This window comes from Calliphora vicina, chromosome 1, assembly GCF_958450345.1.
Source record: "Calliphora vicina chromosome 1, idCalVici1.1, whole genome shotgun sequence".
NCBI lineage: Eukaryota > Metazoa > Arthropoda > Insecta > Diptera > Calliphoridae > Calliphora > Calliphora vicina.
The window spans coordinates 21,760,987-21,787,766 of NC_088780.1; the positions used below are offsets into that span (position 1 = coordinate 21,760,987).

At 28.1% G+C, this 26,780-nt stretch overlaps 1 protein-coding gene across 2 annotated transcripts in view; it reads right to left on the reverse strand.

The window, feature by feature from the left end:
• sas (stranded at second) overlaps positions 1 to 26,780 on the reverse strand; it is an 84,518-nt gene that overhangs the window by 11,646 nt on the left and 46,092 nt on the right. For both annotated transcript variants that reach the window (XM_065499079.1, XM_065499086.1), the window contains exon 3: positions 21,132 to 22,741. In XM_065499079.1, coding sequence (XP_065355151.1) covers positions 21,132 to 22,741 — 1,610 coding nt within the window. The remainder of the gene's footprint in view (positions 1 to 21,131; positions 22,742 to 26,780) is intronic.

Sequence of the window (26,780 nt, forward strand, 5' to 3'; positions counted from 1 at the left end):
ACTCATTAGTTTATTTTTTTGTTCATATTATTTTTTTTTTCTTTTACGAAACTATAATTATTTGCAAAAAAGGTTAATTACTTTTAGTAGTTATTACCAATATGTATAATTTAGCAATGAGTATTTAACAAATCATTTAATATGACTCAATAAAAATGCAAATTGGTTTTTTGTTTAACATTTTTTCATAAAAGTGTGAAATTTTGCAATTTTAATAATGTTGAATTTTTCAAAAATGTTTCCATATTTTTTTTTTAGCAATAATTTTATTTTTCTTCACATTACTTACTTTCTAAAGCTATGCCAGTTATTAAATTGTTTAAGATCTTTGATTTTCTATGGCTATTTTTAACAAAATATACAAAAAATGCGGAAAGAATATTTGATCCTTTAATCGAAGTATTTTACAAGCGTTTTTTTCAAAAATGTTTCCATATTTTTTTTTTAGCAATAATTTTATTTTTCTTCACATTACTTACTTTCTAAAGCTATGCCAGTTATTAAATTGTTTAAGATCTTTGATTTTCTATGGCTATTTTTAACAAAATATACAAAAAATGCGGAAAGAATATTTGATCCTTTAATCGAAGTATTTTACAAGCGTTGACCTAAATTTCTACTACTACTTCTACTCGTGATCGACTTTCAAAGAGTTTAAAAGTAATACTAGGTGATTGATTACAAAGTCGGGGTGTGGAACGAAGACAACTTGAATATAATAAGATAGTAGCGCGACCATTGGTTCTCAAAGTAGGACACCTCGGGTATGTTACATTTTTAAAACGATCCTATTTCTTCGTTTGTGTTCCGATTTCCAAAAAATTACATTCATAGAATCTCCTCTTCAAGCTGTCAATTATATCTTACTAGTTTATCGCCCCGGCTTCGCCCAGTAGCATTTACAAATGTTAGTTCTTCAAGTTTCTCCAACCCACGCACACCAGCCTGTTCTTATTTATTTGCAAATAAAATATCAAAATTTGTACTGCATACTTTAGGGAGCTTTTTTTATTACAGTTGACTGGACTCACCAAAAAAAGAATTTCCGAGTTTTAACCAGAATTTTTGAATTTTTCTTTACAAAACATCTCCTGAAAATTTCGAATCGAATTAAAAAAAAATCAGCCAAATCGCCCCAGCCGTTCTCACGTGATGACATTACATACATGGACCATTTAATTTTTATATATATAGAAGATAACTTAAGAGATATTCGCATTTGAAAATTAAATTTTCAACATTTTTACCCACCCTACTCCAGTTTTTTGTTAACAGCGGATCCAAATATTTCCCGATTTTCTCCAATTTGCCTTTATTGGTCTAACAATACAAGTATGTGACAAATAGAAAAAAGAATTGTCCAAAGTTATATGTATTTGAATTTAAAAAAATTTAAAAAGGCGATTTTTCGCTATTTTTTTGGGAAGAAGTACTTTTTTTCTTTTTAAGTTATCACAAAGAATTTCTATGACGATGTATAAGGAATATAACTTTTTAAAAAGCTAATTTTCCATCAAATATTGTAAATGAAAAAAATTGTTGATACCAGGTCCATTAAAAACGATTATTTTTTTATCTAAAATTCAACTTTAGGGGAAAAATTCTTAAATCGCATATTCGATATAAAATACCGATACCCTTTATTTTGTAAAGGGTTCCGATAACCCCGACCCTGGTATGGATATCATAGCCAAAAAACTAAAAATTCCCATTTTTGAGATTTTTCAACACTTTTTTGGGAATTGCGGGATTGCTGATAATAGAGTTAAAAATTTGTTTTTATTTTTCCATTTTAAATAGAAAAATCTACATAATTGTGAAATTTCATTAAAAACTATTCATAAAAACTTAACAACTCGCAGAGAATTTACCTAGCACTGCACAGTGGGGCAGAATCGATTTTTTTTTTGGAAATGAATCTGCCATTTCTAAACGGCTGGTCCGATTGGAATAAAATTTGATGTGGGCGTAGCCAAGGAGTATTCGAGTTATTTAAATCGGTCCTTCAAATGTTCCAGGGCGCCACACAGGGATGGGCTTCATACATTTTTTGTCAAAAATTATAAGGAGTTGTCGTACAGCGCTGAAATTTGACACCGAGAATTATATGGACCAAACTAAGAAAAAAGTAAAATTTTATCAAAATCGACCACGCCCAACGCCCACTGCCCATACAATCCAAATAGATTTTTTCACATAAAATTTTTCCTATCCAAGTAAAAGTCTAGAAATTTGGTGCATATATTTTCTGAAACAAAAGAAGAACGCATGCCGAGTTTCAATAAAATCGGCTATGCCCACCGCATACCGCCCATGCAATCCAAATGCAATACATTTTTGTGCAAAAAAAATTATAAGGAGTTGTCGTACAGCGCTGAAATTTGACACCGAGAATTATATGGACCAAACTAAGAAAAAAGTAAAATTTTATCAAAATCGACCATGCCCAACGCCCACTGCCCATACAATCCAAATAGATTTTTTCACATAAAATTTTTCCTATCCAAGTAAAAGTCTAGAAATTTGGTACATACATTTTCTGAAACAAAAGAAGAACGCATGCCGAGTTTCAATAAAATCGGTCATGCCCACCGGCCACAAAACTCATAAATAGATAAGATTTTTTTGATATTTCGTTTATTATTCGACAAAAAATTTTAAATTTTCATCCTGTTCCGAAAACTTCCGAAAACTATTTTTTTTAATCGAAACAAGACACTCTCACCTTTCATTTTATTAAAAAAAGCAGCTTGGGAGAAAGTGGGGCTACATTTTTTTTTCCATGGAAAATCAAAAATAATATAATTTTTAGAGACTTATAGATTTGGTCATATCTTCTTAACGGTTTATGATATCCCCATAATTTTTTTTTTATTTATGGAGAAATGTTATATTTTTGAAATATATTAAAGGTAAATGGTATTATTAGGAAAATTATACATAATTAAACCACTGAATTGTGTGAAAATTAAGTAAATTTTAGCTTAACACCCTTGCATGGACTTTACTTAAATTTTTTAAAAATAAAATTAAATTTTTCTTAAAACTATAAATGCATCATTTGATTTTTGAAATTGAGTATTTGAAAAATTGACTTTTTGACACCAAAATTCGGCATGTAAAATTTTTAATCACGTGGAATTTTTTTTTATTTCCATCCGATTTAAAAAATTTTTATATTTTTGGAAAGCGCTAGGTATTGAGAAAACAAGACCTAGCGCTATAATTCTCGAGTTATAGGCATTTCAAAATTTAAAATTTTAAAATTTTGCAATACCTTGGTCCGCTTTATTAAAAATATAGGGCGTACTTATGGACCTAATGGACTCGATTTTTGTTTGTTAATTACCAATAGTATACAAACGATTTCAGAGCTATATCCATTATGGATCCAAAAATACTTAAACGATTTTCAATTTAAAAATTCAAAAAGTATTAGATTTTTCCTGTGACTTAACTCCTTTTTTATTAAAAACAAACTTTCTTTAAGAATATACAACAATTTTATATTTTTCTGTAAGGTAACTTTACGGAAAACATTTTGTTGTAAAAAACATGTCCTATTTTTCGAATATGTCGGCATTATGTCCTTCGGAATTTGACCTATTTTTTTATCAAAATTTCAAGTTTGGGCCACATGTTCTAAAATCCCAAAGCTGGGATCAGAAAATAGAAAGTAGTTTTGGAAACCTTTGTGTGTTCCCTATTTATCCCCAAAGTATTTTTCCAGCCCCGAAGGAAATGTGGACCCTATGGGCAAAATTTATAAAAAAATTTCCATTTTTGGAATTTTCGCTCCAATTTTTAGAAATTTCGGGATTCTCTTTGACCTTTTGAGTTTGAGTTTTTTTATACTTTGTTATTTAGAATGAAAAATTTAAAAAAACTTTGAAAATTTCATTGAGTTTTGTTAAAAAATATAGATTTAATTACATATTCACCCCTATCGCGAATCAATATTTCACATGAAATAAATTCCCTTTTCCTTTTTTCGTTCATCAACTTTGTTCACGTGAAAAAATTCCCCTTGTGAAATTTTTAGATGGAATTTTGTAAACAATAAACAGCTGTTACGAACAAAATCAACTATTGTGAATGTAAAGTTCATCGTGATATTCCCAATAGCAATTTTCCCTTCGAGGGAAATGAATATTTCATGGAAACAAAATTTCACATGTTATTGCCGATAGGGGTGATTACACATTTATTGAGTTTCTAATACTAAAATTTGTATCAACATTTTAATAGGCTTGCAAATATTAGGAACAATTTGATCCACATTTATTCCGAACTAATCTTTTTTGTTTAGATAAGTTAATTTTTGGACTTACAAACAAAATTTCAAGTCAATATCTCAATTAGATTCAAAAATATGCCACTTCAAAACTCCGTCCTTCAAAAATATTGCACTAATGTACCAAGTGGTTTTTAAGATATAGCCGAGGACTTTCCAAAAATATAAAAATCTTTGAAATCGGATGGGAAACAAAAAATGGCACATGTTTAAAAATTTTACATGTCGAAGGTGCCCCATAGCGCCGCCCCTTGAGAATTTGTATTGCCCATTTTAATAACTTAAACTCGAATACTTCTTGGCTACCCACACGTCAAATTTTATCCCGATCGGACCAGCCGTTTAGAAATGCCAAATTTATTTCTGCCCCATTGTGCAATGGGCAATACTCGGGATACCCTTTTTATGTACGTATCGATTGCGATGTACTTTTGTACACCAAAAACTGTCGGCTTTCAAAGAATTTGAAACGAAATTGTTATCAAACTCTTATCTATTTAACTTAAAAGCTTTAGCTGTCACCTAATCAATTTAAGTAGTTTCTCCATTCTGTAATCAAGAGATTTCCAATTTAAGATTGATTTTGTTTTTTGAAAGCTTCATTATTGTTGCAGTATTTTCCATACAATTAACATTATTTAAAGCCCCTCCTATTTATGATCATTTTGTAGCCACAAAATAGTTAACAAATACTTTTCTAAGTTTATTTTTTTTTACACTAATCTTTGAAAACATTCACGTTGTTCTAAGAATATGAATTAAAATGGTTAAAAAAAAATAACTAGTTTTACTTTTTATATATGAATATAGAGAATTGACGCCAGTATTTATTTATTTTATAACTGGTATTAATTTAATTGTTTTAATACATTTCCTTATAGACAAACAATTAATTATAAATTGAGTAAATATGTTTAGAGAACTAACTAAGACTTTGCTCCAGCTACTTGACAGCCAATTATGCAGCTTAAATCTTTTGTTTCTGACTGAGTCATGAAGCAGTAATTTTAATTAATTAAAAAAAATTTACTAATTAATCAAGAATTACGTAAATATAATTTAAAAGAAATTAATATTTTTATACTTTTTATGTTTGACTTATATGTATAACTAACAAAAATTCAGATTTGGTAATAATTTAATAACAGCAAAAGTGAATGCATTTTTTCACATTCATTTACTATTTTGTGAATGGTATAATTTTGTTTTATTTTTATAGTATTTTTTATTATTATTTAAAAATATTATGCACTATATTGTTTACGTGTGTTTTTTTTTTTTGTCTTCTTTGTTGAACTGTAAGTGTGCAGTTTTTTTTTTCATACGGTCGTCTTATTTAATTTCAACTCTAAAATGCAAGTGTTTGGTAGTTGTAAATATATCTTAGTATCTTGGTATGAATGTTTTGTCAGTTTCTTTTAAGATTTCATTGGCCTGCTTCTATTTTATTAACGTTTTTTTTTTATTTTTATTTCATTTGTTGTGTTTGTTTTATTGTTAAACATAATGCGGCTTTTTCGTTCCACTTTTATTTCTTTTATTATATACATTTTTTTTGCAACCGGGTTTTCATAATAATAAAACAAGAAATACCTACCTAAAATCTCTAACTTAAATTTGGTTTGTTTTAGCCAAATTGCTTCAGACTTTAAGACAAATAAATTGCATATAAAAAATATAAAAAAAGCTAAAAAAATAAAAACCAACATTTGATCTTATAACCGGTCTGCTATATGGGGTGTCATTAAAATAGTATTGTTTGAAAATGGTGTTGGCTGTTTATTTGTTTGGGTTTGTCTATTGTTCATGATTTCAAAAGCTGATTTGTTCAAAAAAGGGAACACAAATTTACAAATTAAATAAAAAAATAAATTAAAAGTTAAGTATGTTAAATTATATATGAATAATTTCAATTTTAGAGGACTTGATTTTAATAATACTACTACTAGACAAATTTAAAGTGCTCCTCGTGGTATGCTGAACACAAATCTGTCGAAAATTGTAAAATCGTACGGCCAGTTTTCGAGATATATTCACTTTATGTTTTTAGAAGAAACGCAGAATGTAACTGAACGTTTTAAAATCTACGGAATTTGGGCTGGTATGAGATTTTGATCGACTTTAAAGTATAACTTTTGAGTAGTTGGAACTGATTTGTGCAAAATTTTATCACCAAAAAACCGAAGAATTTCAAAACCGCGGTTTTGGTTTTAAAAAAATTGTACTTTTTGAATTTTCTATAATATTAAACCTATAATCAGAAAATTACTTTGATTTCAAACTTGACGGGAGTTCAATTGTGAAAAATTGGTACTTTATCTTCTAAAACTACGTTTCCGCATACACCGTAATCGGCACCGAAAACGAAATTTCATACATTTGCACCGAAAAAAAGTTCGTTTCAGAAATCGGCAACGAAAATTGGGAACGAAACGGCATCGATCAGTAACGAAAAACCTTGTATTTGGGGTTGGTGCTGTAGAACGAAATTATTTTAATTATTTTTTTATTTCAAATTTAAAGAAAATCAAAATTAATAAAAACAAGTAAAAGAGCTATATTCGGCTGTGCCGAATCTTATATACCCTTCACCAAATTATACTTTAAAATAAATTTGTTTAAATATTTTTAGGTAAACAAAATTTATTTTTTTTTTAATTTTTTTTAAAAAAAAGTTTTTCCAAATTTTTTTAAATTTTTTTTTTTTTTTTTGATAAAAAATTTATGACAACAAACATTTTTTCATGAAATAAAATTCGGGTTAAAAAATATTTTTCCCGATTTTGACCCATTGTAGGTCCAACTTACTATGGTCTTATATAGATCGTTGCAATGGACTTTGAAATATATCTCGAATGAGCTAGAATCCACATTACAATGAAACAATAAACTTGAAACTAGAGACATGTTATCCTGAATTATTATTAATTCAAAAAGGGAGAGTTATTAATACTATTTCTTTCATCTAATTGGGTTGGCGAAAAGCACCGGGTAAGCCAGTGCTCCATACTTTTATTTGAAAATAACTAAGTCTTTGTTAAAAACATTTTATATTATTTTTTTTTGAAATTAAATAAACAGTCATTTGAATTTTAATTGTCAGGAAATACTTGGATGAAAAAGTTTGTTTTTCATTTTTATATTTTTAATTTTTCTACTGAAGATAGATTAAAGGTAATAATTGTCGGTTTTAGACCTTGAAAAACCGAGCTTTCGGTATCGATTAAAACCGAACACGAAACTCTATTTATGACTGCTAAAACAGTAATGCGGTGGATATTTGTATGGGGGCTAAGTGAAATCATGGAACCCATTATCAATACCAAATTTAAGCCACTAATTCCCCGGACTTTTCCCTTTTCCGGGAGAAAATAAAAACATATTTTATTTTTTTTTTAATACTAAATTAAACTAAAACCCAGTTAAGTTTTTATACTTTTAGAATTTGACTGGTCTTGTTATACTCGAAGTTTTAATCGGTATAAAATCAATAAGTTCCATTGTTTTTTTTTAAACTTAAGATGTTAATTCTGAAAAACATGAGTAGTTCGTTTCGAAAAAGATATTTTTCAATTCAGAGAGTATATAAGTAAACAAATATAAACTAATATTATTGTCATTATTTTCTCTAAATATGAATATTCTTAGAAGTTGTAATGTTATGCGCCTTCATAATTCTCGGGAATTCCCCGGAATATTTAACCTCGAAGATACCCTAGTTGGGCCCTATCGTGTATTCAATAGGACGGACATAGTGAGATCGTCTTAGAATTTTATGAGGACACAGGATATAATACTTTTTGGTTGTACGAACTGAATGACAAAATCAATATACCCCTCAGAGGGGGTTTGAGCAATGAATCAAAATGACCTCAGAAGGGATTGAACATTAAATTTGTGTTCGGTATCAAAATAATATTCAAAAAGTACTTTTATCAGTATTTTCTATAGAAATTTTAGTTATATTATTAAAAAATAAATTGAAATTATTCGCAACTTATTTCATTAAAATTTTGAGTCACAGGATAAAAGTTATCAAATTCAACACAATTAAAATAAATAATTTTAACCCTTTAATGCATATTGTTGCCAATTGTCTACATTCCAGTTCCACTTAATTTTAGACGAATATAAGCTTGATACTAATTCAGATTCTAATTCAGAAAAATCAAATGGAGTACGAAAAGTTTCAGCTAACGAAATTCTAAATCAAACTAAAGCTAAATGAAATATAATAAATAAAAATCAACTAAATATTTGATACTTGATAGAAAAATAAAATAAAAATCAAAAAGTGAAAAGCGTAAAATATTGCGTGTTTTTTGAAAAAAGCGCTGAATGAAAAAAAATCTACTTTTGGGTCATTGAAAGGAAATCAATAAGCGAAAAGACTCAAATTGTCAACGCTGGGTCAGAGTATTGATTTACCTCCGTTAGTTGTGAAGAGATTAATTGAAGCCAATCGAATGTCAATACCTAAGCAATGCTCTGAAGATCTGATAGCATAGGATCACTGAACATAAGCAAATCGATGCTGATTTCTCAAAGCAAAGTCATCCGAACCGATATTTTTAATTTGTAAACAACATGTGGAAATTTGAAAATATGTATAAAAATAACAAAAAAACCAAGAAAAATATTTTTATTTTTGAAAGTTTCTAACAGAGCTGTGAATAGTTTTTGATTTGAATTCATTACGAATTAGCTAAATTTTAAATTAATTCTTTTCACAACAAAAAAGAATTGTATGGAATTTGTAATCAATTCAAACGAATTTGTCAGAAATGAATTTCAATTCATTTCCAATTCAAATGAATTTGTTAAAGTGAATTGCAATTCGTTTTCAATTCAAATGAATATGTGAAATGAATTGCAATTCGTTTCCAAATCGAATGAATTTGTTAAAGTGAATTGCAATTAATTTCCAATTCATTTGAATTCCATTGATACCTAATAATTCAATTCATATTCTGCCGCTACCTGACAATTCCAGTATATCATGGAAATTTCAAATCTAAGATTTTTTTGTCTTTGGACTATACTAGTTGAATAAAAAGACGACAGTGATTACTGTAGATTTACTTACAAAATCAATTCAAATTTCAATCAATTCAATTCAAATGAGTTGGAAATGAACTGCTTATTCTTTTTTCAATTCATTTGAATTAATTCAAAATCAATTCAATTCAAATGAATTGGAAATGAATTGCAATTCACGGTGACAAATTCATTTGAATTGACATAATTTCATTCAATTAATTTTTTTGTGTGAAAAGAATTAATTAAATTAATTAACTAATGAATAATTCGCGAATAAATTTAAAAATGAATGATTCATTTACAGTTTTCTAATTATTTTAATTACACATATTTGTCAAATTTCCACATAATTTAAATTTGTGTGAAAAAAAAGTTGCTAGCAAAATTTCACGATGAAAAACAGAGTACCAACTTCAATGAAAATGTTTGAATAAAGTTCACAGCAATTTCACTGATAGTATTTTATAACCATCATCAAAAAAGATGGCGGTATATGGATTTTGCCATTCCGTAACACATCAAAATATTTGCCGCAGATCCTCAAAAGTATATATACATATTCTGGGTCATCATAAGATTCTAAAACGATCTAGCTTTGTCCGTCCGTCTGTCTGTCTGTTGCAAACACGATAGGGCCCAAACTAAAGGAGCTAGTATTTTCCACAATTTCTCTCTGTTAATAAGGTTTGTTTGGTATTGAAAATGGGCAATATCAGTCCATGATTTCACCTTGCTCCCAGAATACTGATTGAGCAGTCATAATTATGTTAATTATGCGGCAATACTGATAATATTTTGCACAAATTAGTTCTAAGTACTAAATTTATCCCCATACATGTATGGGTCTCCCTCAGAAAATGACTTGAACATTCATAATGGTTTTATAATCATTTTTATGAACTTAAATTTTTTTAACAACTTTTATGATGGTCGGTTCATAATTTATATAACTCAGGAAAAAATTATTGTCACGTATTGATGGTGGGTATACAAGATTCTAGACAGCCGAATTCAATACTATTACTTGTTATTTTTGAAAATGTCTAATTAAAATTTCATGACAAAAAACAACGAGTACCAAAGCAGTTACGATTTAGTACATATGTATATAAAGTATATGTCTTAACTCTTTCGTTTATTAAGAATAAGTCGTATAAACAAATTTGTTTAGAAATATTTATTGTACATATTTTTAAATCCCAATTATTTGTTACAAAAATTAATTGTCAATTCATTAACACTTGTGAAGTTTAAATTTAAGGCCAAGGGGATAATAAATAGTTAATTCATTCATTACTGCATTGAATTACATTATCTTTAATTAACAAAGGTCGTCTACTTTATGATATTACAAATTTCCAGGCCACATACTATACATGGTTATGTACATAGTTTTGTGATTTTGTAAAATTTGTTATAATTCTATAATGTTACATATACAATGTTTTTAATTAACTTCAATCTAATAACCACATAAACTTTTAATCAACATGCAATAATGTAATTAAATTACAAACAAACAGAAATTGCGTCTAAAACAAGTAAGTAGTTGGTCATTGAGTAAATTTATTTTTTTTCTTTTTTTTTTTGGGATTTTCAATTTTGGCTACAATGCGCGTTTCAGAGCAGACATAAAAAAGGTAACATGTTGTATCTACATGTCTATACGGGTAAATGTACTCACTCGTTCACACAATACCTCAACGTACTTGCAGCACCATGAGCAACATTAACAATTTTAACAACAGCAAAAAGCACGTGTGGCATGAGTTGGCTTTAAGTTTTTTGTGGAAAAGAAAAATGACTTGAAACATTTGTTTTTGTTTTTTTTTCGTCAGGTAAATCAACGTAAAACTCATATATTGAAAGTGAAAGTATTTATTACACATTTTTTTTAACAAAAATTTCATTTACAAAAAAAATGTAAGCAAAAGCAACATAAATGCAAATTTTTATTTACTTTTTTGGTCAGCAAGATGTGTTTCACTTTTTTTGTTTTGTTTTCTTTAAGTTTTGTTTTGGCTAAAGCTGAAAAAAAACGTTTAATGAAAATTTTTTAAACATGCCTATTTCTTTAATATTTGCATGTTAATTGCAATTATAATTACTAAGCAGTAAAATATTTAACATGATGATGAAAGTGATAGATTGTTTTTAAAAAATAAATTAATGAAAAAACTAAATAAATATAGGTGCTGAAAAGAAACATAGAAAGGCGTTGTCATTATAGCAGAGTACAGAGACTATGAAAGCATTTTACTTTTGTCTAAAGCTATTTGAAAAAGTCAAGGCTGTTTGAACAATTCAGTATGAAATTGATTTTCGATATACATATAAAATATCGGTTTGTTTAAGTGATAGCATAAACACTAGGGTGGCTCTTATTTCTGGCAATTTCTGGTTTTTTAATGCTCCCAAGGACTACCATTTGATCTATGCCACATAAAAGTTAAATGCTGAACATTTTCAAAATGTTTCCCGATTTTCATCATACTTTGTTTGTGCCAAATTTTATCAGGATTACCGCATAATCAACATATTTATTACTGTTCAAACAGTTTTCCGAGGGAACATTTGTATACGGGCTATGTGAAACCATGGACCTATTTTCAATACCAAACAAAACTTATCAACAGAGATTATTCGTGGAAATTTTCACCCTAATCCTTTCCTTTGGGCCATATCGTGTTTTCAATAGACAGACTGACGGTCAGACGGACGGACGGAAATAGCTAGATCGTCTTAGAATACTATGAGAAACCAGAATATATATACTCTACGTCCAGTATTTCGATATATTTCAAACGGTATAAAAATATAAAAAGTAGAATGACATCAAAAAGTAATTGAGACATCATTAGTTCCAAAGCTCTTAACAGAAAAATTAAACTAGTTCCATGAAATTGTTTCAAAACTGGTTTGTGACCTTTAGAACCAGTCTTAAATTTGTTACAAAATAAATTCAAGAAATGCTTGAGACATCACTAATTCTAAGGCTTCGTTTGCGCAGAAACCTCTCTTATTTAAATACCTAACGGTTGAAACTATTTATAGTTTTGTTGATTAAAATGCCTTCTTTATATTCCATACGTTTTATGGAGAGCAGATTTTTGTATAAATATTTTTATTTTATTTTGTTTAGAAAAAGTACCAAAAAGTACCGAATTTCAAAAAAGTACAAAAAACACATTCGAAATGTTTTGATGAAGAAAACAATTCTTTTTCAATTTTATTCTCATCTTTAATACTTTGGAAAATAAATTTGATAAAATAAAGTACCAAAATTTGATATTTTCCCGTTTTACCCTTTAAAAGTACAATTATCAAAATTATTTTTTGAATGCATTCATTAACTTTTTCAATTTTGATTCCACCTGTCTTAATTTTGGAGATACTAGGTTACGTATTTACCCTTTTAGCAATCGAATTTCAAAAAATCCCTTCTTAGAGAACATCCATGGAAAGAGGTACCTGAGTCAGTGAGTGCACAGACAAAAGTTTCAACATAAATATTATGATTTGATTTCATTGATTTCAATTCATAACATTTATAAATAATTTCCTAAATATTAAGATTTTTTTCATATTTTATGTTTTCAAATTAAATCTAGAAGGCTTGAAAAATATAATATCAATTTTCATTTAAATTTTTATGTTGTTGAAAAATGTTTGAAATTTTCTTTGAAATTTTTTTTATTTATTTTTATGATTTTCAGCTACAAAATGAGAAAATAAGCGCGAAATTAATTAAATTTGTTTAAGGGGATGATATGCTTAATGTTTATGGATATGTTATTATATTTAATGATATTTTTTAAGTTTCAGATATTGTTGATTCATCTTAAAATATTGGCCAATATATGGCTATTATGCAAATAGTTATGAATTAATTCATTAAATGCAATTTATTATAAAATATTATCAAATTAATCCAAAAAAGCTAAAATTTCCGTTATGAACATATAATATTTATGAACATGTACTTACCTATCGCACTCGTTCAACAATACTGTATTAACTCAAAATTTTTAAAAATTCACTTTTTGCAAGAAATCAACTAACAACATCAATATCTATCTACTGTAAAAATTTCAACGTATTCCGATTACTCTTTCATCTCGAAAACCACATATGAGACCATTTTCGTGATAATTAGTGACTACCTTGTATCAACAAAAAGGTATTATTTTGAGTTAATACAAAAATTTAAATAGAAATGCATCGTATCTTTTCATAAAAAATGTATTATTTTGAATTGCCTTTATTCAAGTTAAAAATAATCAAATTTTTTTATTTAAATTTGGTTGTATTTTGAGTTGATACTGCAGTATACTGTTTTGTTGATAAAATAATACAAAAAAATATCGAAAAGTTTCAGAAAAATGGTATTAACTCAAAAAATTGATTTATTTTGCACTAATTGCAAAAATTTTAAAGAAAAACAATGTAAATATATTTTCAAATGAAATTTCATTGATATGATGTTTTCGGATTTTCAAATTGTCTTAAAATGTAATCACAAACAGTTTTTGCCCTCTACCGAACATTTTAAAATTTTGAGTTAATACAGTATTGTTGAACGAGTGCGATATGTTTTCTGAATGAAAAGGTTTGGGAAAAAAGTCATGTTCGATTAATAATATTTATTACAAAATTCATTCCAATTATGAATTTCTTTTCTCTGTGTGGGTGTATTTTAATATATATATATAGATTTCAATTAAACTAGTTCCATGAAGTTGTTTAGGAACTGGTCAAACAGGTCTAGGCCAAAAGGTCTAGTTCCTTTAAAGTATTAGTGTTAAAAACCCTTTTTTTAAAACCCTGTTTGTCGGTTAACTGAAAATTGGCATTTTCCAGAAACCCGGTTTTTCGGTTATCCGACATCGAAAAAACCGGTTTCACCTTTTAACCAACATTGAAAAGAATTATTTAAAAATTTAAAACAATATCCAATAAAGTATGCATAGCTTTTTAGTTTCTAGTAGTCAGGAATGTTTAATATTCAATAACATAAATATGCAAAAGTGCTAAGTCCATTTTATTTTGCAAAACATTTACAAATTATTATCTTAGTCTAATGGAATTGAGTATAACTATGTTATTAAATATATAATACTTGTTCAAATTATTGGTTTATTCATTAAATTTCATAAATTTTTTAATTAAATATTTGATAATTTTGAAATTTATTATCACCTTGACTTTCTGATATGAAACAGAAAATCTTGCTTGGACCAATAAGATTCTAACTCACTTCTCTTTAACTCACTTCTTTAAATCATAGCAAAAAAGTATTAAAACTGCATTAACAGATTTCAAAAATATTTAAAATCAAGGATTTTTAACGTTTTTTGTCTCTCCTGTAATATGTCTGAAATGGAACTTAGCACGTTTGTACACTAAGCTAACTAAATGATAAATAAAATTTATTGAATACAATTTAACATTTGGTAAAATCATCACTAAGTTTTTAATGAATCATTAGTAAGATTTAGCCTAAATTTCTAGAATTATCCAGAATTTAATTTAAATTTTTAATAGTTTTTTAAATGTGTAATTGTTTTAGAAAAGTAATGATTCATCGTCATCTACTATTTATAATCATTGTAATTCTTAAAATTTTTATCGAAAGAGTTTTATATTGTACATTAGCAGTTTAGTTTTCAAATTCATCAATACATGAGATTTATCCCATATTTTAAAAACCGGTTAACCGAAAATCAATATTTTAAATTAACCGGTTCGCAAAAAACCGAAATTTCGATGAAAATCCGGATTTTCTGTTTACAGGTTTATAAAAACTATTATAATTTAATGATTATAATAGAATTTCACAGAATATATTCTACACCATTTCCAATATTATTTTAGAAATTTCCCATTATATTTCAGAAGTTTCCATTTATATTTCAGAACTTTCCAATTATATTTCAGGAATTTCCAATTATATTTCAGAATCTTCAAATTGAATTTCAGAATATTCCAATTATATTTCAGAAATTTCCATTTGTATTTCAGAAAATTCTAATAGCTATACAAATGGCAATTTCTGAAATACAATTGGAAAATTCTGAAATTCAATTGGAAAATTCTGCAATACAGTTAGAAACTTTTTAAGTATAAATTAAAAAGTCTGTAATACAAATTGAAATTGCTGAAATACAACTGGACAATTCTGAAATACAAATGGAAATTTCTAAAATATAATTGGAATATTCTGAAATAATTCTTTAGATTTATGAAAATTTAATAGAATAAATTGTATTTCTAAGGAAATCAATTTAATGAACTTGAGCCTAAATAAATAATAATATTAATCAGGAATAAACGTTCGACAAAATAACCACTGATAAAATAAATTAAAAAGTTTGAAATACAAATGGAAATTTCTGAAATACAATTAGAAAATTCTGAAATATAATTGGAAATTTCTCAAATATAAATGGAAACTTCTGAAACATAATTGGAATATTCTGAAATTCAATTGGAAATTTCAGAATTTGAATTAGAAATTTCTGAAATACAATTGGAAATGGTGTAATTCTAAGGATCTTATATATTCTAACTATTTGAAAATTTTCCTGGGTGTGTGGTTTTCTATAATTTCTAAAAAAAAACTTGATTTAATTTATAGATTATAATAGTTCTATGAAGGGTGTGACCCTGGAAATTCTAACTTGTTTACAATTTTCATAAGGCATTTCAAAATTACTATTACTAAATTTATTTCCTTATTACTTTAAAACAACCTGAACTTTACCATATTGCGTTTTATTTGCATAAAATTGGTTAAGAAAAAAATAATACAAGTGTCTATCTAATACACTCTAATCAAAAACATTAGACCTGTTCTAAAAAAATAAATTTTTCTTGGACGAATTGATCTTTGATCTTTAAAATTTAATATTTATTAGGGAACAATTTGTAGACAATAGAAGAATTGGAAGTTGTATATACATAGATCGGAAACTTTACTGTACAACCTAACTCAATTGTCAAAAACCTATGTGGTGAGAATGTATTAGAAAAAATCTATGTGAAAACAAAAACAACACTCGTATGTGTGATGATTTTAAGTAATTTTATTGTTTGAGTTTTTTTCTAGTTTTCGCTCTATGTGCATTTCTCTATGCCCCAATGTTTACTCAATTATTCTATTTTTAATCAAAATCCAGGTATCTCATATTGATTTTGTCATTCCGCTTGTAACACATCAAGATGTTTGTCACAGACCCTTATATATTCTGGATCCTCACAAGATTCTAAGACGATCTAGTTATGTCCGTCCGTCCGTCTGTCTTTTGAAAATACGAAAGGAGCTAGCTGACTGAAATTTTCTTCAAACAATCTCTGTGGATAAGGTTTGCTTGGTATGGAATGGGCAATATCGGTCCTAGTCCCCCCAGAATACTGTTTTATTGCTATGTACCCCATATATTACTCTATATCAGAATTGTTTTCTATTTTATTAAGGGCAGGATTATTGCTTTTATGATTAGAATATATTTTACATAATAAACGTTTTTCAGCTCGTTATTATTCTGTGATTAGCTTTTGTAATAATATAGATACTGCCATACATACTAATTATGCCAATGTAATGCCCTCTAAAATTTATAGTTCTGTTACAATGAGACCTGATGTGTTTTTTAAAAATTTATACTTCTAATTTTATTTCAAAACTTTATAATTCTGGTCAGAGATTTATAATTTCCTTACTTTTGCAAAAAATTTAAAGCCACTGTAAAATATTCCCACAAAAGAGCCATCATATTGATCTAAAAAGAAATGATTTTAGCTAGCAACTTGTTTTTAAACATTTTCATTTGAAAACTTCTTAAAAAAAATTAATTGTCAATTTAGTCACGTTCGACTTAAAAAAAGCAAACACTTGTAAATTACATAATAGTAATAATAATAAATGAAATCTATTTTAAAATCTTTGTCATATCAACAAAAAATTTCATTGAAATCAATCAATGGTTTCAATAACAACATTGTTTGTTTATTTGTTTTTTTTTTCGTTTTGATTTATTTTACTGAAAATTTTGTTTTAACACTGGCATTTTTAGTAACTTCCTTTTTTTTTGTTGTTTGTCTTGAATTTTATGGCTTTCCTGTCTCAACTATTTTCCCAATCATACGGAAAACTTGTTAACATTTCGTTTTTTGAAATTTTTGCATAAAGAAAATTATAGTTTTATGGTGATTATTGCAAATTTTGTCTTTATTTACAAACTAGTATTGTTTTTGGTAATATTTATATGTATGTCTTTGGTTTCATGTTTTAGTTTCAAACTTATTCCATTTTATTTATTTATATTTTGTTTGCAAAGATCAAAATACATTTCCTAGTTGATCCAGTTTTTTCTAACATGATTTTGTTGTTTTTATTATTTTTTTTCAATTTTTTTTTTATATTTTCAGATACAGTGCGTTGCTGCTTGTACAAGAAAAAAATAAGTGTTGATGTCTGCTTATGAATGGAGTGGAAACTAAAGTGTTGTATTTAATGCGGACAATGACTTTAAAACTAACGCAAATGTAATGTAATAATAATGATAATCAGGTAATTTATGTATGTCTGTTTTTTTATTTGTTAATGTCTTTATTTCGTGTGCAGGAAAATGTGACTTTTTTGAGTAGTTGATCGGTATCTGTGAATATGTATGAAAATGAAAATATGTTTGTGTCAAAATCAAAACAAAAAAGAAAATATCTGTAAGGCGGTTTGATCAATGACAAGTTACATCAAAATGTTGATTTATGTCCAAAGTGTGTTTTATATTGTAGGAATAATAAATGCAAAAGACTCAAAAGGAAAACAAAATCCTTTAAAATATCAATAAATTTAAAAAGGAAAACACTCTTTGAGCTAGATAAAAATAAAAGAAATAATAACGATACTACTGGTGTGATAGAAACAAATTTTTGCGGAAAATATGGAGGATGACTAAACTTTGTGTTTAAAATTTGTTAAGTTTATACGAATTCTTAAAAAGTGAAGAACTAAGTACTTGAATAAAGACAATAGAGCAACATATAATATATATATTCTTAGGCAACATGTTGCTAAATTTGTATAGGCAACATGTTGCTAGAAATTTCAATTGCATGGAAAATTATTCCTCAAGCCAAAGCTACAACTCTCCTTCCCTTGATTAAAGAAATTGTGTGTGATAATTGTGTAAATTTGGAAATATAAAAATAACAAAACAAAAGAATTTTTTTTTTATTTTGAAAATTTCGTGTTTTCAAATTGTCTGTATAATTGAATCAGAATCGAAAACATCATGTTGCAGACTTTAAAATATGTAAATCTATTGCCAACATGTTGCTTGAAAATTCAGCAAAACCATATTTTGTAAAACACAAGTGAAAATATCAAAATATAAAAATAACCAAACCAATGAATTTTTTTTTTATTTTGAAAATTTCTTGTTTTCAAATTTTCACACAAATTTTAATTATCTGTACAATTGAAACAGTCATAAAAACTATGTTGCTGGCAATGACTTAAGACTACTGAACTTTAGGAAATAACTTTTATTGTATTTGAAATATGTATTTAAATAATTGTCTCTGCAACATGTTGCCAGTGAAATGAGAAAACAGATTCGTGCTAGCAACCGAATTTGTTGCCAATCGAATGGTTCTATCTTAGTGACCGAATTTTACAGTTATGGCTACAATATTTTGGAAGGGGTAACTAAAGTTTGGTTGCTTCAACTGAAATTCTTCTTTATCAACTTACTTTTTGTGGTTAGAACTGACAAATTCTATGTCTGCAACCGAATCATTCGATTGGCAACAAATTCGGTTGCTATCACGATATCTGTGAATGAGTCATAGATATGATTTTTTTATAATAATTAATAATTTAATTTATAACTGCAAATTAATTTGGAAATTACCAATATCTTCAAAATGATACCAGCTTAATTCATTGGTTTGTTTATAAAAAGGTTTCATATCATTTGAAGTTTAGCAACATGTTGTAAGCATAATATTTGTATCATTTGAAGTTTAGCAACATGTTGTAAGCATAATCTTTTGTTGCTAAGAAAAAATAGTCCTTTAACATAGGGACACTAAGAAAATTATTTAAATGCCTTTAAATTTTTTTGAAACATTTGTGCAATATAAATTTGTTTAAAGTATTGACCATTGTTAGCTATGTCCCTTTTCCATCTTTCTGAAACATATGGTTTTCTAGCCAAAACAACTGCTCATCTTTTGAGGCCAAGAACGAATCAAGCCAATTTCAGATACTCTATTCTGAAGTGAAGCGAATCCCAGAGAGAGCGTTCTGCAGGGATCGAAACAAACAGTAGTCGGACAGCGCAAGGTCTGGACTATAAGGTGAAACTTTCCAACGACTATTGCAACATGTGCCCCAGCGTTGTCATGTTGGAATATTATGATTTCATGTCTGGCAGCATATTCTGGGCGTTTTTCGGCCAATGCTCGATTGAAATGAATCAGTTGCGTGCGGTACAGGTTCCCTGTGATGGTCTGGTCAGATTTCAGCAGCTCATAATAGATAGGACCATTTTGGTCCCACCAAAAACAGAGCATTACCTTAGCGACATGGATATTTGGTTTTGGTGTCGATTGGCCGGGCTTTACATACGATCTCTTACGCCTCGGGTTATCATAATGGATCCAGCTTTCATCGCAACTAATTATTCGGTGCAAAAATGACATTATTTTATATCGTTCAAGCAGCGTTTTAGACATACAAAATCATCTCTCAAGTTCCCTCAGCTTCAATTCGTATGGTAAAAAATTTCCCTACTTTTAGATAAATCCTACTGCTTGCAAACGTTTTGAAATTGCTGATTGAATAGCTATTTGATTTTGCAAGCTCTTGTTCAGTTTAACAAAAATCTTAATGACGTAATGCTTCCAATTCTTGGTCTTCAAAATTTTTTGGCTAGCCTGGGCGATATTTGTCTTCCGTGTCAAAATCACCACTTCTGAACCGTACAAACCATCTCTCGCATATTGAAACCGATGGAACACATTCACCATAAGCTTTAGTGAGCAATCGGTGTGCTTCATCGGTACTTTTTTTCAAATTAAAGAAGTATAGCAAAACTTCCCGCATATGAAGTTTTATTGACACAAAATTCAACATAATAATCGAGGAAATTTTAAAAATTAATCGATCACTCGAATAATTAAAAGAAGTATGAACTCATTTCAGCTGATGTCAACTTTGGCTCTCTAAAACTCACCAAAGATTATGCCTTCCTATACATATAAAATGTTTTTTGCGGCTTCTAAATGTTTGAGGGTTAGATGTACTAATCCTTCTAACATCTACACGATCAAATCATGAAATTGGTCACCAATTTCTTTAGATTATAATTCCCAGTATTTCGTAGCTAGTTTTTTATAATGTTTGCCTTCTGCTCAAGGTTACGATTACTCTTAGAATTGACATCATAAACAATGTTTCCTTACTTTTTAATTTTTTACACATATTTCACTCAATTAAAAAATATTAATTGATTTTCACTATTTTTTTCATTAGCTATTCATGTAACATCTAACAAGTTTAACTAACAACATTTTTTAAGTAAAAACTTTATTTAAATTTTCATTATTTAAATGATTAGCTAAATCGTTTAATAAAAATTCTTTGGAAAATCATTAGTATGCACTAACAACAACTACAGGGTCAATTCAGACGTCATTTAATTACAAATTGTTAACGTTTTCATTCATTCACTCATTCCATACCCCCTCCCCACCATAGACAGCGTCATTCATGGAAAACTTAACTTACCGTATAACTTTTGCCATCTGCCATGCATTCACGATGCATTGTATCACCGGCTGCTGTTATTTCAGTTATTTTCATCTTTGGCTCCACAGCATCAACTCCCGAAGTTGTATTGCTGGTGGTGGCATTAGTATTAGGCATACTTGTTGTGGTCATCTCTTCTTTGGTATTTTCATGTATAGCAAAGTGATCATGCTGATGGCCATTGTGTTCATGTAAATGTTTGTGTGTTTTGTGTAATTGTGCCTCTTCGTCTTCATCCATGCTGACATCGCTCAAGTCTTTGAAAGCGGAATTTTTATGCTCATGATCGTCGTTGGCTCGTTGAGTTGTCACAAAATTATAATGATAATTCAAGTTATCGTCATCTTCGGCTGATATGGAGGAGTCAACGGAGCGACCCTCACCATTAAAAACATAAACAGCTGGCATATCATGAGACTTTTCTGTGGTAGAAGAGGTCATGTGCTGTTCAACATGTTCAATAGTATCAACATTCGTATGGGCATGATCATGATCATGTGTGGTGTGATCATGTGTGCTGTGTTCATGTGGGTGCTGGTGGTCGTCGTCATGCTCATGCATATGATGTCCTTCAGTAATGCTAATTACGGGTCCCACAGGTGTGGCTGATGTCGTTGATGTAGTTAAGATATTTCCTTCTTCGTCGTCATCGTCATTCATGTTGATGGCTCTAGCCCTTCCCTCCGTGGTTTCATTGTGCATTAGTCCAATGCCATTAAAAAGCGTAGGTTTGGCAGTGTCTTCATTTTCATTTGTAATAACCATTTCATCGGTTTGAGTATTTTCAATAGGTTTTGGTGTTGTCGTTGTCGTAGTCATTGTATCCATGGAATCTTCAGTGCTGGATAGCATATGATAGTCTTCATGTTCGGCCAAACGATCATGATTCTCCGACAATATATGCGCATGATAGGGATCTTCATGCTCTTCCAATGTCTTGGAAATGTCTTTTTCTCTATTAAGTGATTCCTCACTTTGACTAGCGGTGATTAGGGTGGCGGGATGTCTAAAATTATTCAAGTCTTTAACATCGTCTTCAACTTCGGCGGAAATTTGATTGATGTGCTCTTCAGTTAGAGGTTCAATTTCATTGAATTTCTCTGTCGTTGTTGTGGATATCAACAGGTGATGATGATTATGTTTATTATGATCATGTTGATCATGATTGTGTTGCTCATGTTCAGAATTATTATGTTCATGATCATGATGCTCATTAATCCTTTGTATATGATCCTCTTCATTTACAACATGATGATGAACATGTTCTTCTTCTTCTTGTGGTTTATGTTCATGCATACTGTGTTCATTCGTCATCATTTCATTCATCATCATCATGGTGTTGTGGTGTTGTTGCTCATTGATTATCGTAGGTGTTGTTGTGGGCTCTGTTGTCATAATCGGTTCAATTGTTGTCATTGGCAATGAAGTTTCTCCTTCATTTGTTGTTTCAATTAATTTATTTGTTTCCGTTGTACTCGTTGTGCTAGTTGAGGTTGATGAATCTTCTGTCTTGAAATCCGGTGGCATTGTGGTTTCCATTGCCATCATGTGTGGTGGTGCAATTGTGGTGTCCATTGTAGATGAGGCATCTGCAATCAAATAAAAAATAAAAGTGTTAAACAATTGTTGTAAGTTATTGGTAATAAAATGAATTCATTAGCTAACTACTTTTTGTTATAATAGAATATGACAATGTATTTGTGTTTAAAGTATTTTGTTTTCTGTCAAGGCATTTGTTTTAATAATTTTATTGAATTTTCCTTGGTTTAAATAGCTTTGTTTGTAGGAAAACATATTTCTTATAAGGTGAACTAAAATAGATATCTTAAGTTATTGTAGGAAGTATCATACAAGTTTTTCAAGGAGCGAGGGAGTCTTTTGTATTCAGAAAAGATAGTTGACATTGATGAAAACTTTAGAACTTGAGGGAAAATTTCATGAGGTAGTGACTTTTTGTAATGAAAAATTTAAAATTCGATTTACTGTAATATTACAACGGATTAAGATATCGTAATGAAATTTTAAATTTATATAAACACAGCAACCTGAAAAGTGAGTAAACACCACAAATTATTTGATTTTTGTTAAGATAATGAAAATCCTAAAATCTATCCATCTTTTAAAATTTTAAAGTTTCGGTTTGTTCACGATTGGGCTGAAAATAGATTCGGTTCTGAAAAAAAATATATAAGTCGAACTATAATTATTTTCATGATCTTAAAAAACTCAACAAAATTCACTGGCTGTGTGTAGATCAAAAATACCGAAATAACTAACACGGAAAATATGTTCCCAAAATTTAGTTTTTTCATAAAAGAGTACACTCGGCCGTTATTTAATGTATGATATCTTATTAACACTGTTATAGTATTTTAATTGCATATAGGGCCATTCAAAAATTATATTTTTTATAATCGTGATTTCCTAGATAAATCCTACATTTTTCTTTAAAATAATTGATCAAGTTTAGATAGAATTGAGGGGTTCTGTGTTCACTTAAATCAGCCATTTATGTTAAGTTTTCTTTCCGAAACATATATAAAATCTATTCTAGCCCGAATAAAATTTACTTCTATAAAAAAATAATATGAAAAACTTTCTGAATCAACAACAAATTTGTAGGAGGAAGCGACTAACTTAAGAGGGCCGCCCACTAATATCTATTTCAACTACAAACACATGTAAATACAAATCAAATCAAAAAATACCTCATTTCTGCTTGTGCAAAATTTCATTAAGATAATTCCGATCGTTCACGAGCTACGGAATTATTTCCAAAATAAAATGTTTTTAAACCAAACCAAATCAAAGTTCCTTTTAAACTGAGTTTAATTTAAAGTTTGTTTATTTGAAACTCAGTTTATTTGAAACAAAGATTATTTGAAATATGGCTTATTTGCAACAAATTTTATTTGAAACAAAGGTTATTTTAAACACAGTATATTTTAAACAAAGTTTAAAAAGTTTTTAAACTTTGTTTATTTTAAACAAAGTTTATGTTAAACAAAGTTTATTTGAAACAAAGTTTATTAGAAACAAAATTTATTTTAAACAAAGTTTATTCGAAACAAATAAACAAAGTTTATTTTAAACAAAGTTTATTTTAAACAAGGTTTATTTTAAACAAGGTTTATTTTAAACAAAGTTTATTCGAAACAAATAAACGAAGTTTATTTGAAACAAAGTTTATTACACACATAGTTTATTTTAAACATAGTTTATTAGAAACTTAGTTTATTTTAAACAAAGTTTATTAGAAACAAAGTTTATTCGAAATAAATAAACAAAGTTTATTTTAAACAAGGTTTATTTTAAACAAAGTTTATTTGAAAAAAAAAGTTTATTTGAACCAAAGTTTATTTTAAACAAATTTTATTCGAAACAGATAAACAAAGTTTATTTTAAACATGGTTTATTTGAAACAAAGTTTATTTGAAAAAAAAAGTTTATTTGAAACAAAGTTTATTTGAAAAAAAAGATTATTTGAAACAAAGTTTATCTGAAACAAAGTTTATTTGAACTAAAGCTCCTATTAAACAAAGTACCTTTTAAACAAAGTACCTTTTAACCTTCGCTTTACCAAAGGTTTTTTTATGTACGAGGTTTACCAATACCCACCCGGGTGATACTGCACTTCTATACATATATCCGATGAACAAAATTTTAAAAAATCGAAAAAACCTTATAAAAAGTTTAAAATGTTTTTATTAAATTATATAGAACTCTAAAATTTGTTCATTGAGTCTAAATTTTATTTAAATCGAAACAAAATGAAAAAAATTATTAAGCTAACAAAAACCGAGTGGTCACCCGGGTGGGTATTGGTAAAGCGAAGGTTAAACAAAGTACCTTTTAAACATAGTACCTTTATAACAAAGTACCTTTTTAACAAAGTAACTTTTTAACAAAGCACCTTTTAAACAGAGTACATTTTAAAAAGGTACCTTTTATACTAATAGTGTTTTCTTTTCCGACACAAAATGTTGCAGACATATTTTTTTACCATTTATTAAAGGTTACTCATACCCTCATAATGTGTTACATTTTCAACGAACACAAAAGAACAAAAATCATTGCCATTTAAGCAATTTTCTTTTATGTAGCTTTTTAATATTCTAAAACTATACTTCCTGCTTCCATTTTAATACTTTTAACAAAAAAATACAAAAATGATTTCACTAATGCAAAGCACGTCAAATAAAATAACAAGAAAATCTGTTTAAATGTGCTGCCTTTTTAACCCTTTGATAAAACTGAGGGTGAAACAGTAGCATATTTCCGGGCTTTTAGGGCAACATTATTTAAATACAACACATTATACGCTTACCAAACTACAGAAATGAACTCAAATAAGGGTAAAAGGCAGAATAAAGTCATCATTTATGCCAGAAAAGTAAACTCCATAAGAACCTTTTAAACAGAGTATTTTTAAAACAAAAAGTACTTCTTAAGCCATATAATAATGAAAATGTTACATATTAGATTAAAATTTTTGAATGTTTATTATCTGTATGGTTCTTTGTTTTGAGTATAAATTTAAAAACAAATATTCAGGCAATTAATATCATGCCTGAAACTGCTATTTAAGCAAAGTACTTTTTAATCAACGTACCTTTTAAAGTACTTTTTAAGCCATATAATAATGAAAATGTTACATAAATAAAAATTACAAAATAACAGATCTGAAACCCATTTCATTAGATTCAAATTTTGAATGTTTATTATCTGTATGATTCTTTGTTTTGAGTATAAATTTAAAAACAAATATTCAGGCAATTGATATCATGCCAAACCGTATTCATTCATCAAACTGAAATGACATTTTTTTTTTGTTTTGTAAGACTGTCTAGCGAAACTACTCAGAATCTTCTTGAAATATTTCAGCCAAATACCCTTGAAAAAATAAAAACAAACCAAACTTAATCAAAACCCATAAGCAATATACATATGTATATTTTATCTGTATAAAATTCCAAGAATTTTATATGATTCAATTTTCGAAACTAACATTTATCATTTGAACACACAAAAACAAGCCTGAGAATCTTCAGAAATTATATGAGAGCTGGTGTGGTGTGAGTGTTTTTTTGGTAAATAAATGTTTACCCCTTGCAAACAGTTTCTTGAGAATTCTGCAGAAAAAAAGAAGATTTTTTTTTAATAAGCTTAGAAATATATGTACCTACATGTAATAATACAGCATTCAGCTATAATCATGATTTTAAGACTGTTGTATGAAATAATTCTCCATTCACATCTTAAGATCTTCAATGAAAAATAAAATTTAAAGGGGGACATGAAATAAAAAGTACGAAAACCTACCAAAAAATAATAATTTCAAAAAATGTTTTAAAAGTTTTCTGATTTTGCAAAAGCCTTTAAAAAATTACCTAATTGTTATAATATTGCTTTTGAATTTTGTCTTATTTAATATTAGTTACCCTGTATTGCTTTCAATATCATGAAATAGTATCATAATGACATAATGACTTTACATGTAGCATGATACCCCTTAATTTTTCTTACGTTTTGGTAAATTAATACTTAGAAATTAAAAAATCATGCTCAATTTTATTAGTATTTTTTTTTTAATAAACAGGATAGATATTAAATAACTGTCGTTGCTAA